The following is an 18,267-nucleotide window of genomic DNA, read 5'->3' as shown; positions in this document are numbered from 1 at the left end:
GGCTCTAATTGCCACAAGGAAATAATTCAAATCTTAATTTAATTATGGTGAGGAAACAAAATGTGGCATGATTTTAATTGGATTTAAAATAAAAGAAGGGAATCAACAAGGCACCAATTTATTCAAAGAAAATAATCCATCCTCCTAATTAAAATAGGGAATTTTTGACACTCACAAAAATAATAGGCTAGAGTTCGAATTTCATGTAGCACAATTTAGGGATAATTTGATTTGGATTTAATTGGGATAAAAATCCCAAAACAATTAATTAAATCCAAGGAGAAAATATTAATTCCAATAATTGAAGGGGGCCAAAAGTTCTCAATTATTTTGGCTAGAACAAAAAAATGCATGATTCACTTAATTAATCCCCCACATTGGAATATATAAATATACAACACTTCATTCCACATTACTCATGACAATTGTTCCACATAGTTAACTCAATCACGTAGCAACAATTAAATTTCATAAATGAAATTTCCAATCGACATATAAAAAAAATCACAAAAATTTTGGGATGTTACAAACGTCGACTCCAGTGGCTGCTAACTTCCTAGCTCCATTCTACAAACTTAAGTGTATATGAGAATGTAAAGTGTGGTGACTGCAAATTCTCTTCCTTTTGTGTGCATTTTCTTCACTCTTTATAGGATGGCCTTGGGCACAAATCCTTAGGGTAAGCTCCTCCTGATTTGGCATAAATGCCCTTGCATGAGAAGGTATCTTCCTTTCTCTCTCCTATGACTCATCATCTCATGTCTTCATGTGGTGAACTCCTCTTGATCAACTCGCTTCGCTAGCTATGCTCTGTTGCTCCACTTGTCTCCAACTGATCAATTTGCCTTCAGTTCCACTTGTCTCCAACTGATCAGTTTACCTTCAGTTCTGGTCAGTTTTTCGCTTCTTTTCTGAATTGATCAAGTTGCTTCTACACTCCGCCACTCCAACACTTTTCATTTCCTGCACACTTAAATTCACCACTTTTTCGCACATTGATAACCCGATTAGTGTAATACCCCTATAAAACCATGTTTGGAACGAGCCCTATCAACAGGTTTTTAGGTAGCATTGTTTAGTGGTTAAATGAAGAGAAAATAAAGTAGGAGTAAGAAAAAAGTAAATGGAAAAAGTAGAAGAGAGATAGAGAGTGTTGTTTTTTTGCCATAAAAGAAAATTTCTCACTTATAGTCGGATGGACCAAAAAGGAATACGCCTCACTTAAGGTGGAATGGAGAGAGTATTATATTTTCTGTCTCCACTTAACACACAAAATAAAACCTCCTAAAATCCAATGTCATCTCACAAGTGTGACATCTTTTGTGGGACGGAGAGAGCGTACCACACTAGTGTTGTTAGTCTTCCAAGGTTGGGAATATTCAGATTGACAATGTAATTATTCATGATAAATCGCCAAGGTCTATCTAGGTTGTAAAAATCAGTTGTACTTCTGCAAGTCACCGACTTAGAAACCTCTAGTGAAGTAGACCATCATTTAGTCTAAAATGCAGAAGACTCAGGTGTGGTTGCTCTAACCACATTAATGATAGTAAAACATAACATAAATGAAAACAAACACAATGCGAAAAATTTTCTTCTGTTATATGGAAATAAAGGTATACATATACAAGTAACTCGAAACACATGCTTTAATATATATTCAACTGTACACTCACGACCTCAGACGATATCAAAAGATATTTCACGAGAAATATTCAAGCGTGAATGAAACTGGGATGAATAATTTGTACTCCAAAATGAACAAAAGATCAACTACAAAGCATCTCCTATTTCTAAAATCTATAATACCTAGAGCAATGCGGCCAACTATATAGTTGAACATGGTGCTGGTTTTCGTAGCCGATGGTTGGTGGAGATTGGTTGCGATGATGAGTAGTTAAGGACGAGTTTGTGGAAATCGTTGAGGGCAGTGGAGTTCGAGGTGGCGGTTGCTTTGACTGTTGCAGCATTTTGTGCGAGGAACATGCATGGACTTCGTGTTGGATTCAGTGCCAGATTATACTTATTTAATAGACTCGCCTTGAGGCGCGATTATCAGCTAGTATGACTAGCTTTGACCATACTAGTAGGTATTCCTATTCCGGTAAAATATGTATCTATTTGTGTAGAATGGGAGAGATATCTCGATTGATTATGTTTGGAAAACTGATTGGCAGACCAAATTGTTATCCTGAAATTTATACTGGAGAATTTCGTATAACAACTGCTACGTGATTGATGAGATTCGAGTTTGGTTTGAGCATCTGGAAATGGGAGGCAAAGTAGAAATGTGTTCACTTCAAAAAAACAAAAGGTTTAGGGGATCAACGGAATATAAAGATGATTGAGTTATTATACCAAATAAGGAACAAGTATGTCATTTTTTATTGTGCCTAAAACTATAATTGTTTTATATTTAATTTTTTTTAATTACAGTCGATGCATCTAGGCTATGGAACGTATAACTTTGAATGCCAAGGGATATGTGGACGCGAGAGTTTGGCTTGTGAAATCCCTGATGAGTTAGGACGATAGGAAGGGAATACTTTGGATAATTTGTTGAGGTTTGGATTTGTGTAGTTTTTTCTCATATATTCATATTCTGGAAATGGAACAAAGAAGATTGTAAGTTTGGGTATGGATTTAAAACACCAAAATTATAACACTTTGGATGTGAACAACATGCTCATCGCCTTGAAGTGATGTGCTTTGGCGTTGTCTAGCTTTGACGATACTAGTAGGTTTTGTTTGGAAACAGATTGGCAGACCAAATTGTTATCCTGAAATTTATTTAGGAGAATTTTGTATTACAACTGCTACGTGATCGAGGAGATTCGAGTTTGATTTGAGCGACTGGAAGTGGGTGGCAAAGCTGAAATGCCTTCACTTCAAAAAAACAAAAAAAATTAGGCGATCAACGAAACATAAAGATAATTGGGAGCCTAAACCAAAAAGGAACATGTATGTCGTTTTTTCCCGTGTCTTAAACTATGGATGTGATCAGATCAATAAGTGAAATTCTGTTAAAAATCAAAGCAAATCTCAGTCATTGGATCTTGTGATGTAACCATTAGATTAATGTCACGTGTCATCTAATAATGTAGATTGTGTAGTCTAATAATGTAGCTCGGCTAATAATGTAACGCGTTTTATTCTAATAATGTAGATTGTGTAGTCTAATAATGTAGCTCGGCTAATAATGTAACACTTTTAGTGTAATAATGTAGTTCGGGTATTATTATCACAACCATCCAATCTAAGGATCCAAGGGCTGAGATTTGCTTTGATTTTTGACAGGATTTCACTTATTGACCATAGTGCACCCCTTAAACTATAATTGCTTTATATTAAATTTTTTTATTTTTGAATTACATTTGATGCATCTGGGCTATGGATTGTATAACTTTGAATGGCTTGGGATTTGTGGATGCGAGAGGTTGGCTTGTGAAATCTCTAATGAGTTAGAAAGATATGAAGGGAATATTTTGGATAGTTTGTTGAGGTTTTGGATTTGTGTAGCTTTTTGCTCAAACATTGTCATTCTGGAAATGGAACAAAGAAAATTATAAGTTTGGGTATGAATTTACAAATCCAAAATTATAACACTTTGGATGTGAACAGCGTGCTCATCGTCTTGAAGTAACGTGCTTTCGCATTGTCTAGCTTTGACCATACTAGTAAGTATTCTCATTCCGATGGAATATGCGTGTATTTGTGTAGAATGGAAGATATCTCGATTGATTCTATTTGGAAACAGATTGCAGACCAAAATTATAACACTTTGGATGTGAACAACGTGCTCACCGCCTTAAAGTGACGAGCTTTGGCATATTCTAGCATTGACGATACTAGCAAGTATTCCCATTTAGGTGTAATATGCTTGTATTTGTGTAGATTGAGAGATATCTCGATTGCAACTGTTTGGAAATAGATTGGCAGACCAAATTGTCATCATGTAATTTATACAGGAGAATTTCATTTAACAACTACTACGTGATTGATGCGATTCGAGTTTGGTTTGAGCGTTTGGAAGTGGGAGGCAAAGCTTAAATGCGTTTACTTAAAAAAATAAAAAGTTTAGGGGATCAACGAAACATACAGATGATTGGGTGATTATAACAAATAAGGAACAAGTATGTCATTTTTTATTGTGTCTAAAACTATAATTGTTTTATATTTTTTAATTTTTTTTTTGAATTACAGTCGATGCATCTGGGCTATGGATCGTAAAACTTTGAATGCCTGGGGATATGTCGATGCGAGAGGTTGGCTTTTGAAATCCCTGATGAGTTAGGAAGATAGGAAGGGAATACTCTGGATAGTTTGTGGAGGTTTTGGATTTGTGTAGTTTTTTCTCAAACATTGTCATTCTGGAATTGGAACAAAGAAGATTGTAAGTTTGGGTATGGATTTACAACACCAAAATTATATCACTTTGGATGTGAACAGTGTGCTCACCACCTTGAATTAACGTGCTCTGGCGTTGAGCACGTTGCTTCAAATCTGTTTTCTTTGATTATATGATGCTCTTCAAATCGGTTTTATTTTGAATATTTGAATATTTTAGACCACTTTTTAAGTTCGTGGCAAGTAGGATAAAAAGCTACGTTGAAAACCACGTTAATTTAGTTGTGCGATGTTGGACCAAAATGCACGTAAGTTAGCCGGATATGGTGATTTAACCTACAATGGGAATAGAGGTGGGTAAAAATACCGAAAAAATGGTATATCGATTGTGTCATACCGAAAAATATCGAAAATTACTGAATTTTTGGTACGATACCGTACCACAAGTTTTTGGTACGTTAACGGTATGAATTTTCTTATACCGCGGTATACGGTGGTATACCGAAAATACGATATATACCGAATCTTAGGTATATGCCAAAAACTGTCATATACCTATATACCGAAATAATAAACATAATATATTTATATATAAAATTGAATTAAATAGATTAAATAGATAATATATTTTTCTGTTTTCGAAAATACACTTTTTGATATAATGGTATACGAAACAAATAATGAATCTTAAGGCCAACTCCCTTTTTGATATAATGCTATACGAAACAAATAATGAATCTTCAAGGCTAACTCCCAAGCAATTAACATTTTTTTCATGGGTTCAACGAAATAAACGTCTATTAATCCGGAAGAAATGGTGAGTGATCTATGCATTCTCCTTGCAAGGGAAGATAAAGCTTTTTTTTCCTTTTACTGTAATCTTGACACAATTTTTATTCCAGATAAGGAAATTGAAATATGTACTAGTATATTCTAATTATCAAACTGATGAAAGTGGCCGTGGAAGAAATTGTAGGTGGCGGCGACCGCCCAACTCAAGCGGGTCTACCGGCCAAATCTTGGTCCAAAAGCAGCCGATATTTTAAGAGTGAAATTTCCAAAAAAAGGAAACAAGTGATGATGGATTATATCATGGTGAGTGTGGGTGGCTAAAGTAGATGGTGACTGTTTGTAACATAGTTTTTGTCTGTTTAATGGAATTCTCATCCTCACTTAATTGTGGAAAATTTTAGTTGAGATGCGGAGATAGGAAAATTTTAGTTGAGATAGTCATATAAAGTAATGAGAAACAAATAATAAGAGTCACTTTATTTAAGATTAAAGTAGAATTATTTTTTTTTATTATTTGATTGCTTAGATTAGGTCTAAAATAATTTCAACAAGACATTTAGTAGATAAGATTAAAATATGTTGAATTAAATATAAATAAAACTGGTATATCTTAATTTAAACTTATAGATTTTAATCGTGTGTATGTTTATTAATTAATTAATTATCAAATCAATATTAATGTATGAGAAATCATACGAATGGGCATATTGAAAAAGTGTTGATCTTCTAATTGTAGAATTTTTAAAAAAACATTAATTGTAATTAGAAAAGTATTGAACCGTAAATGCATGATTGAGTCTATTGAGATTTAGGATTTTGAAAATAATAAGAAGGTGTTGTGTAATTTTATGGAAAAATCAAAGAATACTTCAGACATTTATCCCTTAAAATAAGTAGAAAAAGTGTACTCCATTTGTTCCATAGAAATAGTGCATATTTATTTATCACAATCTTTTTCTCCTTTCTCTTCTAATTTATCATTTATGGACTCCATCATCCACTACACAATTTCAACTATTTTTTCTCATTATTTCTTACTTTACCAATTACGCATTAAAGCCCATGTCACTCGTAAATGGCCTATTTCTAAGGAATGGGGGAGTAATTTTAACAAATATAGATAAACAAATTATAGTACACTTTATCATTTCGTCTATAACTGTTTTTCACCTTAATCAGACAAAAAGGAAATAGATTAACGATGTGTATGTGGGGAAGCATGCTTGATTTTGATCAAAATAGAAATATGGGGTAATCATTTAATATAATTGATGTTATTGCAAGTTTGCCTTTTGTCTATATCTCAATCTTGCTGCTGTCTTTTGAAGCAAAAAAAGAAAAAATCTTGGATCCTGTCTTTTGAAGCAAAAAAATATCTTCGATCCTACATTGTTGATTGCATTTCCTCTGGTGCACCAAACTTTTATGGATCAAAAGTGGGATAATTTCTTTATTCAAAAGATCCACCATTGCATCAAATGCATATTCTTGCTGGTCAATTGCATTGAAACAAATGGCAACTTGTTATCTGCTAACTCTAAAGCTGCTAGATATTTTCTTTCATAAATCATAGTGATGCATTGTCCATTTCGTTCTTCTTTATTTGTAGAAATGTAATAGAATAAAAACACTAAATATTGTACAAACTCCAAATTATGATATAGACCGTTAAAAAATATCAACAGTTGACATTGTGTTGACATTTTTTGTTGCTGTTATTTTGTCATCTGTTGACATTTTCTAATGATCCAGAATATAATTTTGAATTTGTACAATATTAAGAGTTTACATTTTATCACTACCCTTTATTTGTATAGGTCGAGTCTTCCCTATTAATTTACTCAACTACATGCGCATTCAATATTGTTTCCTTTATTTTATACTACTACTCTCTCCCAACAAATTGTAGCGCAGTTGATGGCGAGGAATTATGGTGACCTATGAGGTCACCGGTTCAAACATCTCATTAGCCTTAATTTGCAAACCCAATTATGTTGAATTAGTCGGATTCCATTAAAGATAAATTCGAAACACATGTGATTAAACTAAAAATAAAATTAGATACTCCCTACTAATCTTTTAGTACACAAATTCACATTCATGTATTGCAAATCAAATGACGTTATAATGAATACTCAATATCAATTATCAATTCTATACAAATGGAAAGTTTCTCTCAATTTGTTATCCATTTTTTAATTTTCAATCTCCTACTCTATTCATATTTTTTCTCTTCTTTATCTTACTTTATGCATTTAATTTCTTTATTTTATCTATTTTATCAAATTTACATTAACAATTGTGTCGTTCACCAATTGGACTATTTTTTTTTAACATAGGAAGTATATATTATGCTATTATAATGTGAAGTATAACACGGAAATAGAAGAAAAGGAAATAGAGAGTCCCAATTGCATGGTTTATACATTCAAATTAGTAGGGATGGGCATCATTATAAAGTTTGCCGGCCGATTTCCAAATTGCTCAATATGATAAAGACTCTAAAGATTTGCTTACATTATCACCAGTCGATACGTTTAACTCCACCCACATATTTAAAATAAAAATAATTTAAAATATGCCCCTCTCTGAAACTTTAGCATGCACTTTTTAGTTGATGTGTATAATTTCTTCTTTATTTTATTTGTTTTTAATTTGATATTCAAATAGGTATGCGCTATATCAAATATGCGTATTGATAACATCACTCTCCACTACACCAATATGCAATAGATATTCTACAACCTTCCATTAATTCACTATTGCCCTAAATATTGGCCTCATGATATACCAAAATTCGAGTTAGGCTTCCTTCATTCATAATCATATGTAGTATATGCGTTTGTATCATGTTTCGTCTTTTTTTCCTTTTTGGGTCAAAAAGCATAGAGAACATCTAGTGCCCCCTTGAGTTCCTAAATGAAAACAAAACTCAAAATGAGTTTATTGTTAATTATATGAATTAAATTGCTCATTTTTTTGTTGATTTAGCATGAAGCACCTACCAAGAAGTTGGACATGAAACCAAACTTTAATTAATTCCCTTTGTTTTAGATTGTTTTAGTGAATCAATATTGTTTTAGATTTTTTACTTGCATGGCCCCTTTTTTCAATGGGGGAAAAATAGAAAACCAAGTTGGCAAAATGGTGATAGATATGCACCAGTCCATATCGAGCAACAAAATCTTGGCAGTTTGAGGACCACCACCAACACCTAGTTTTTTGGGTAAATCAATATCTTTTTATATACTATGAATTTATCTTGCAATTTAACATGGAAATTCCACCAACACGTTTTTCCTCTTTTACATTACTTTTATTCAGTGATAGTATGTAATGCACCCATTTCAATTTTCAAATATCAAGCTAACTCACAAACTAGACATAAATAAAACTTGTACATGCATCGTTGATCCAAAAAATAAAATTCATGGTGTCGTAACTAGTCGGGTGAGACTAGTCGACGTCGTCTGTCTTGATTTGAGTTGAGGAAACATTTTTTTCTTTTCGCTGCGATCTTTTCTCCCTCTCTGTCTCGTACAAAAGCTCCATACTCCGATAATAGCAATGAAATACCAAAAGCTATCTACTTAAACTAACAATGAATTATGTTTTTCTCATAGCAAATATGAGAAACATGAAACTGTAAATATAAGTTATACTTCTTGATATGTGAGGCTATATCTTACGTATTATTTATAAAATATAAAACATGCAACAAATGAAAATATTAACGTGATATAATCAACCTAAACTGTAAAAGTAATAACATGCAGTGATTTTCTTTTGGCCCAACTGACCTAATTATTAGGAAGGTAATATATTCAACAAAGGAAAATAAATGATGGTGGTAGATTAATTACTAATTTAGTCAACATAATGAGGTAAACTGTAGTCAACCACTTAGTGGGGAAATATTGTAATTTCCCAGTAAAATAGTTGGTGTTTGGTAATGCTCCACTTCCCACAAGTGCTCCATTGAGTTGGTCATGTGCTGTTGCTCAATGTTTACATAATTACAATGTTTGTTAACAATGCCTGGCCTGGGTGATTATTAAGTCATGTGAAATTTAATCACGTTCGTTTTCTGCTGATAAAATATTTTACTTATATATACTATTAATTGAATCAACTTTTTGAATCGATAGTACTGTTAATGATGGCTATTACACATTATTACTGACAGGGGTGCGTGCGTTAGAATAATAACTCATATATAGGGTGATAATCTAATAACCTATCATTTTATATTACACATTATTAATTATTACTAACATAGTGCATTAGAATGATAACTCATATATAAGATGATAATCTAATAGCCTATCATTTTATGGATGAAATATATTATTTTTGCTAAAATATCATTTTATACAAGCAGAATATCATTTTATAAAAATAAAATATTATTTTATTGATTACAAATATCATTTTATACATGCAAAAAGAATATTATTTTATTGACTATAAACATCATTTTTTAGCAAAAAAATGATATATTTCATGCATAAAATGGTTATTAGGTTATCACCATTAATATGGATTATCATATAATCACACCCCTTATTACTAACAGTATATTCTCAAACAATTAAATATAAGTAACTATATATTATTTGTATTACCCCTGTAGAGTTTTTGCTAGTTAAAATAAATTACTAAATGAAGACACAATTTCACTGGGTCGACATGAATATGATCACGTACATGAATCTAAATATCATTATTTCAAATAGAGGCAACATGATGCTTTAGCCCTATTTTCTTTCAAGTGGAATGGCATAGAGAAATTTCTCTTAAATATAGTTTCTTCTAAGTTTATGAATTACAAACTACAACCAAAACGTCATTATTATATTAGTCAAACAATATACACACTATTTTTTATGGAGAATCCAAATCCATGAATAATTTCACACAGTTTATTCTGCTCTAAGTAAACTTTTCACATGCCAAAGCCAAATGAAACTTGACAGCTCCCAATTAGTACTAATCACTTGTATTCAAAAGGTTAAATTAAACACTAATCAATATCACCAACTCCAACAAAATCATTAAGTGGGGCCTACATGGTTTCTTCTGTAATATTGCCAAAATGTGAGGGCATCCTCATCACTTCTCCCATATATATACATACCACCAACAACATTTGCCAAATTTCAACTTCTATTGCAAAAAAAACAAACATGGGAAACTGCTTAGTTGCTGAACAGAAATCAGTGATCAGTGTAATGAAAACAGATGGAAAGATCATTGAATACAAATCTCCAATCAAAGTCCACCAGATTCTGTGTGAATATTCTCACCATGCAATCACTGATAAACTCCCTGTAGTGAAGCACTTGCATCCCAACACCGAGCTGCTTCGAGGCCGCTTGTACTATCTTCTTCCCTTGCCCGTGCCTGCGAAGAAGAAGAGGGTGCGTTTCTCAGATGATGTGGTGGAGGAAGAGAGAAGACGAGGAGGCACAGGGGCTGCGGTGAGGATCAAGGTTGTGATCAGCAAGAAAGAGCTGCAGGCAATGCTTGCGAAAGAAGGAGTTTCGGTTGAAGAGATGATCTGAGGTGCGGAAACAGCCACTCAAGATCGATAGCAAAAGCATCGTCCTCAAAGGGCTGGAGAGTATCCCTGAACTGGACTAGTTCTTGGAAATTCTATCTCCATTTTAATTACCAGCTTCAGTTGTAGGACAAAAACAAGAAAAATAGAATTATATGTAGAGATACGGATCATGTAGCAGGGAGGATAGTTTTCAACTTTTTGGTTTGATCAGAAATGTAAATGTTGTGACAAAATAAAGTAATTGTGTAATCGAAATATGAAAGAACGTAAAGAAGACGCAGAATTTACGTGGTTCGCCAATTGGCTACGTCCACAGACAAGAACGGAGAACAAATTGTATTATGACTGCTGTTACAGATTTAAGATCACGATCACAGAATTATGTGCTCTACTCACATATAAATAGGCACACATGAGATCATATCCTAATTAGGAAAATAAGGTTATCCTAATTAGGAAACATAATCAAATCCCAATTAGGAGACAAATTCAAGGCATACTAACAAATCTCCACCTTGACTTGAATCCTCCTTCCAAATGCATCATCATAATACCAAACAAACAAACTTCTTCATCCTTGCCTAAAATTTGCCCTCCACGGGCAACTAACAGCTCATGACATTAAGCAAGTCCAAACAATGTTGAAACTTGCTCTGCGGGACCGGCTTGGTGAACATATCGGCAGGATTATCAGCAGTGTCAACTTTCTTCACCTCAATTCTTTTCTCATTCTTCAGAAAATGATACCTCACATCAATATGTTTAGTCCTTCCTTGGTGGACTTGATCTTTGGCTAAACAAATAGCACTCTGACTATCGCAGAACACAACAACTTGATCTTGATTTAAACCAAGATCACCAACTAGCCCTTTCAACCATATTCCCTCTTTAGCAGCTTCTGTCAACGCCATATACTCTGCTTCAGTCGTAGACAAAGTAATAGCAGCCTGCAAAATTGCTTTCCAACTAACAACAGAACCACTAAGAGTGAAAACATAACCGGTCATAGATCTTCTACTATCGACATCTCCAGCATAGTCAGAATCAGAATAACCAGTCACTGAACAATGAGTATCACCTCCATAAATGAGACCAACATCAGACGCACCTCTCAAGTAGCGAAAAATCCTCTTCACGGCTTGCCAGTGCTCCTTTCCCGGATGTCCCATGAACCTGCTGACAACACTAACAGCCTGTGCTATGTCTGGTCTAGTACAGACCATAGCGTACATCAAACTCCCTACTGCATTAGAGTATGGAACTCGAGACATGTACTCCTCCCCAGCTTCAGATTTCGGTGCATGATCAGATGACAGATGAATGTTTATGGCACTTGGAGTATCAATAGCCTTTGACGTAGACATGCCAAATCTAGACAAAATCTTCTCAATATAGCTCTTCTGTGACAAAGAAAGCTTCTTCTTTTCTCTATCCCTAGAAATCTCCATACCCAGGATTTTCTTTGCAGCACTCAAATCCTTCATATCAAATTCAGCACTGAGATGAGCTTTTAACTTCTGAATTTCGGAATTTGACTTTGCAGCTATAAGCATATCATCTACATACAGAACGAGATAGATCACGGAACCATCATCAGCTTTGTTATGATACACACAATAATCATACGGACTCCTGCTGTATCCCAGCTGGACCATGTAGCTGTCAAATCTCTTATACCATTGCCTCAGAGACTGCTTTAGTCCATACAAGGACTTCTTCAGCTTGCAAACATAATCTTCCTTTCCAAGAACCACGAATCCCTCTGGCTGAGTCATGTAGATATCTTCTTCAAGCAATCCGTGTAGGAAAGTTGTCTTCACGTCTAGTTGTTCAAGCTCCAGATCATAATGTGCAACCATCGCTAGTAACACTCTGATGGAAGTGTGTCTGACCACTGGCGAGAAAATCTCATTATAGTCAACCCCCTCCTTCTGTGTGAACCCTCTTGCAACTAGCCGAGCTTTGTATCTAATACCCTCATCTACTTTGGTCCCTTCCTTCTTCTTGAAGATCCATTTGCAAGTAACAATCTTTCTCCCCATAGGCCGTTTGACTAGCTCCCATGTCAGATTCTTCCATAGTGATTCCATCTCTTCTCCCATTGCAGCGAGCCATTTAGCACGCTCACTGCTCGAAACAGCTTCCTTATAGGTGGATGGTTCTTCAGTAGATGGTTCATCTTCCACCTACTGGCAACTTGTAGTGCATATGCCATCATGCCCTCAAAGCCGTACTTCAACGGAGGCTTCACACCTGTCCTCCTAGCTCTGTCAATAGCAATGCTTCTCTGACGAGCTTCTGGATGAACATCAGAATTAGTAGTATCAGTAGTAACTTCAGCAGTAGTGTGTTGATCTTCTCCACCTTGGAGTTGTGATTCACTCTCATCGTGAGTGACTTGCAGCTCCACTTGTTTATCAACACCTTCCAAATCCTCTACAACACTAGACTTCACAGTAGAGTTAAGCATAGAATTTTTGTCAAACACCACATTCCGACTGAGAATAATTCTATCCTCTGAAGGCGACCAGATTATGTATCCCTTAACTACATTCCCATAACCAACAAATATACCCTTCTTAGCTCTCGGTTCTAGTTTACCCTCACTAACATGATAATAAACAGTACAACCAAAAACTCTAAGCGAAGAATAATCTGCAGGCATATCATTAGACCATACCTCGTAAGGTATCTTACAGTCAATGCCAGTGTGAGGACCACGGTTGATCAGATAACACGCCGTGTTTACTGCCTCTGCCCAAAACTTCCTGGTCAAACCAGCATGAAAGAGCATGCATCTTGCTCTCTCCAACAATGTATGATTCATGCGTTCTGCCACACCATTCTGATGTGGTGTATGTCTAACGGTGTGATGTCGAACAATCCCTTCACTCCTGCAGAACTCATTGAACTCAAACGAACAAAATTCCAGACCGTTATCTATTCTCAATCGTTTGATCTTCTTCCCTGTCTAGTTTTCAATCAGAGTCTTCTACTCTTTCAACTTCTTGAATGCTTCACCTTTATGTTTCATCATAATCACCAAAGTCATCCAAGAGTAGTCATCAATCATCGACACAAAACACTTGTGTCCTCCAACAGATTCAACACGTGAGGGACCCCAACAATCCATAAGAATGTAGTCAAGTGTCCCCTTTGTTCGATGAACACCCTTCTTTGGAAACTTGTTGCGATGAAGCTTCCCAAATACACAGTGTTCGCAGAAATCAAGTTTCTGCACTTTATGCCCAGAAAGAAAATCACGATTTGACATGATTCTCATGCCACGTTCTCTCATATGACCAAGCCTCATATGCCACAGCTTGGTCATATCCTTGGTTGCAACCTCGGATGATGCAATATCAGCTGAATTTGCCACGATGGAACCTCTCAGAACATACAAGGTACCTCGTTTCTGAGCTGTCAGAACCACCTTCGAACCTTTTAGGATACGCATTACTCCACTCTCACCTTTGAAACTGAGACCCTTACTGTCAAGAGTACTCAGCGATATCAGATTCTTCGTCATTTGTGGAACATGCTTAACATCGTTCAAGGTGCAGAAGACCCCATCATGCGTCCTAATCTTGATTGAGCCGATGCCAACCACCTTGCAGACAACACTGTTGGTCATGGTAACATTGCCTCCATCTATCTACTCATAAGTGGTGAAATACTCATTGTGAGGACAGAGATGATACGATGCTCCAGAATCCAAAATCCACACATCATTACAGTGTGGTTGTTCATCGGCAACCAATGCCAGTTCTTCTTCCGAGTTTGCGTCATCAGCTTCTGCCACAGTCGCAGAACTGTTAGCATCCTTTTTCTTGCCCAATTTCTTCTTTATCTACGGACAATCAATCTTCCAATGCCCTGGTTCTTTACAATATCTGCAATTGTCATCTGACTTAGCGGCTTTAGGACCTTTTGAACTTTTGGAGTTCTGCTTCTTCTGTCCGAATTTCTTCTGTCCCTTACCCGTAACAGATAATCCTGATGCCAGATTTTCTGTAGCTATACTCGTTGCGTTGCCTGTTGACGATCATCTCTGATGTGAAGAGCAGATCGAACATCCTCCAAAGAAAGAGTTTCTTTCCCAGTCATAAAAGACTCAACGGAATTCTCGTACGACTCAGGCAAAGAAACTAGCAGAATTAAAGCAGCATCCTTGTCTTCTACTATAACATCAACATTACGCAAATCCAGCAAAATTTTGTTCAAATTTTCCAAATGATCCCGAAGGGGCATACCTTCCTGCATGCGTAATCGAAACAAACGTTGCTTCAGGAGCAACTTGTTGGTTAGAAACTTTCTCATGTATAGACTCTCTAACTTCGTCCAAAGGGCGGCAGCAGCAACTTCGATGATAACATCATCAGACAGGCACAACATGATGGTCGAGTGGGCCTTTCGTCTAAAGTTGTCCACTCCTCATCATCCTCCATTGCCTTCTTTGTTTTGAGCGGTGCCCACAAACCCTGCTGCTTCAACATAGATCGCATCTTGATTTGTCATAAGCTAAAACTATTTCTCCCGGTGAATTTGTCGACCTTCACGTTCAAAGCAGACATCTTGATCGATTAACACGGAAACCCTAACAGATGCGGAATTCAAAACCCTAGTCCGAAAACCAGGCTCTAGATACCAGTTTGTTGTGACAAAATAAAGTAATTGTGTAATTGACAAATGAAAGAAAGTAAAGAAGACACGGAATTTACGTGGTTCGCCAATTGGCTACGTCCACGGGCAAGAACGGAGAACAAATTGTATCATGACTGTTGTTACAGATTTAAGATCACGATCACAGAATTATGTGCTCTACTCACATATAAATAGGCACACACGAGATCCTATCCTAATTAGGAAAATAAGCTTATCCCAATTAGGAAACATAATCCTATCTCAATTAGGAGACAAATTCAAGGCATACTAATAGTAACTATGAGTACTAGTTTAATATATGAATTAGTATATAATCCAAATCCAAATCCAAATATGTCAAAAACCCACAGCTATACCACAATAAATCCATCATCCAGTAAAGTATAGGTTTCCAAAAACAGTACAAGTGAGATTTAATTAACCAAAGCGTCAGCGGCCTATTAAGTTTTTTTTTTTTGGGACGGAAACCTGCAAAGCCAGGCCAACGACTCTTGCTGAAATTAAATATTTTTTATCTCAGCCATAGTTGAGTTGTCACTCCACCACCGGAATCATGAATCTAACCAAGATGTACCAAACAATTCAAACCGCAGCACCTGAAGAGACTATATACAGTCATGTATGTGGAAAGGGATAATTATACAAATCATACAAAATGTTCATATTTGTTTCACTTTGATACAAAATATTCAAAATTGATATAATTATTGTAACGACAAAAAAAACATTAGATTTCAAGAATTAAATCGAATTCCCTCAAAAAAAAATTAAATCAAATTAAAAGTCTTAATTAGTAAGAATAAGTGTTTTGGTTTAGCGAAATTAATAATGAAAAGATAGTGTTATTTTAGATCGAGAAAATCGGGTTTATAGGCTACTTTGCCTTTAAAATTACGTAAATGTACCCATTTTGTTATCTTTTCCATAAATGGGAAAAACGCCACTCTCGTTGGCGTATTTTAAGTGAAAACGCCACCCATATTGGCGTTTTACAACGTATGTGTCGTCGTATTGCATGTACGTTGAAAAACGCCGACGTGGTTGGCGTTTTTGACGAAAAACGCCAATCCCACTGGCGTGTTTTAAAAAACGCCAATTCGGGTGGCGTTTTTCGTGCTTTCCGCCGTGAAAAAAAGGCCAAAAATTATCCCAAGTTATACACGCCAATGGGATTGGCGTTTTTGAGTGAATTTTGATGAAAAACGCCAATCCCACTGGCGTTTTTGAGTGAATTTTGAGTTTAAACGAAATGCGCCCCAAATGTTTGATGAAATGCCTCAAAGAGGATTCTGTTCTCTTTTACATAGCACACCAAGTGTTTGATGGAACGTTTAAGTGAGCTCCAGCCAACTTTTTACATCCTAAACTTCGATGAAAACACGATTTGATGAGTCATAATTTACATAAAAATGTGTAGTCTAAGGGGAAAAATATAGAAAATATGCTTCGCATTAATAATATCATCTTTCGAATTGATATAGTAGTATGATGTTTTCTTTCGAATTTGATATTGGGAATTAGTGGGGAGATGGGATTATATATGGCTATTAAAGATGATATAAGCATTTCCGTTTTGCTATTAAAATTGCTATATATGGATTATGGAGTAATACTACATTTTTGTTTCTTTAGTTTTAGTAGTGGTTATTTTAGGTCCTAAAGTGGAAGCTTTTTTCTATAGTTGAGGGGGGTGGCTAATGCCACTGTGAGGTAGTGGGCTATAGTTGTAGAGGGTTGCCATAGAAAAAGAATTAGGGAATGAGAGAAACTAACGATAAAGAGTTAGTAACACCATCGATAATAAGTTGCGTGAGATAATAATGATAGATAGTGACAAAGAAATAATGTAATTACTAGAATTCCCCTCTATTTTCTTTTAACACAAATATGATACAAAATTCATAGCATCCATATTAATTTCTAGTTGCGAGGACTTGGTCTTGAAAAATAAATACCTAAACATAAAATCAAGTTTGTTGAAGAAAATTTTGAAAATTCTATCGGATGAATTTAGCCGAATGAAACAACTTAATATTCACGAGTTATGAAACAACTATACAAGGAAAGTAGTGGACGAACGCATGAAACAAAAGCATAAGGGGCCGAATACGTTAAGGGTATTCTACGTCGACCTCATCTACTAAAGAGTTCTCGAAAATGGCACTATCAATGACTCTACTGCGTTCATAGTAGTAGAGTCATTTCATTTTCTTCATTCGTTTTGAAAAAATTGTAAATAATAAATGAAATTATTTAATTTAGTATAATACAAGATGATATTATTAATGCGAAGCATATTTTCTATATTTTTCCCCTTAGACTACACATTTTTATGTAAATTATGACTCATCAAATCGTTTTTTCATCGAAGTTTAGGATGTAAAAAGCTGGCTGGAGCTCACTTAAACGTTCCATCAAACACTTGGTGTGCTATGTAAAAGACAAGAACAGAATCCTCTTTGAGGCATTTCATCAAACACTTGGGGCGCATTTCGTTTAAACTCAAAATTCACTCAAAAACGCCAGTGGGATTGGCGTTTTTCATCAAAATTCACTCAAAAACGCCAATCCCATTGGCGTGTATAACTTGGGATAATTTTTGGCCTTTTTTTCACGGCGGAAAGCAAGAAAAACGCCACCCGGATTGGCGTTTTTTAAAACAAGCCAGTGGGATTGGCGTTTTTCGTTAAAAACGCCAACCACGTCGGCGTTTTTCAACGTACATGCAATACGACGACCCATACGTTGTAAAACGCCAATACGGGTGGCGTTTTCACTTAAAACACGCCAACGAGAGTGGCGTTTTTCCCATTTATGGAAAATATAACAAAATGGGTACATTTACGTAATTTTAAAGGCAAAGTAGCCTATAAACCCGATTTTTCCTTTTAGATCATTAA

General features: G+C 35.4%; 1 protein-coding gene across 1 annotated transcript; it reads left to right on the top strand.

Moving 5' to 3' along the window:
* Positions 1-10,250: 10,250 nt before the first annotated feature.
* LOC121794570 lies at positions 10,251-11,012 on the top strand. Its single transcript, XM_042192785.1, has one exon. The coding sequence runs from the start codon at positions 10,326-10,328 to the stop codon at positions 10,701-10,703; it is 378 nt and encodes a 125-aa protein (XP_042048719.1). The 5' UTR covers positions 10,251-10,325; the 3' UTR covers positions 10,704-11,012.
* Positions 11,013-18,267: the final 7,255 nt, after the last annotated feature.

This window comes from Salvia splendens, chromosome 3 (genome assembly GCF_004379255.2).
Source record: "Salvia splendens isolate huo1 chromosome 3, SspV2, whole genome shotgun sequence".
In the NCBI taxonomy this organism is placed as follows: domain Eukaryota; kingdom Viridiplantae; phylum Streptophyta; class Magnoliopsida; order Lamiales; family Lamiaceae; genus Salvia; species Salvia splendens.
Note: the sequence above shows the minus strand (reverse complement) of the source record. Positions and strands in the feature narration are given on the sequence as shown.

Excerpts from the sequence above, each read along its gene's own strand:
- LOC121794570 (XM_042192785.1), top strand. The coding sequence starts at position 10,326 with ATGGGAAACTGCTTAGTTGCTGAACAGAAATCAGTGATCAGTGTAATG.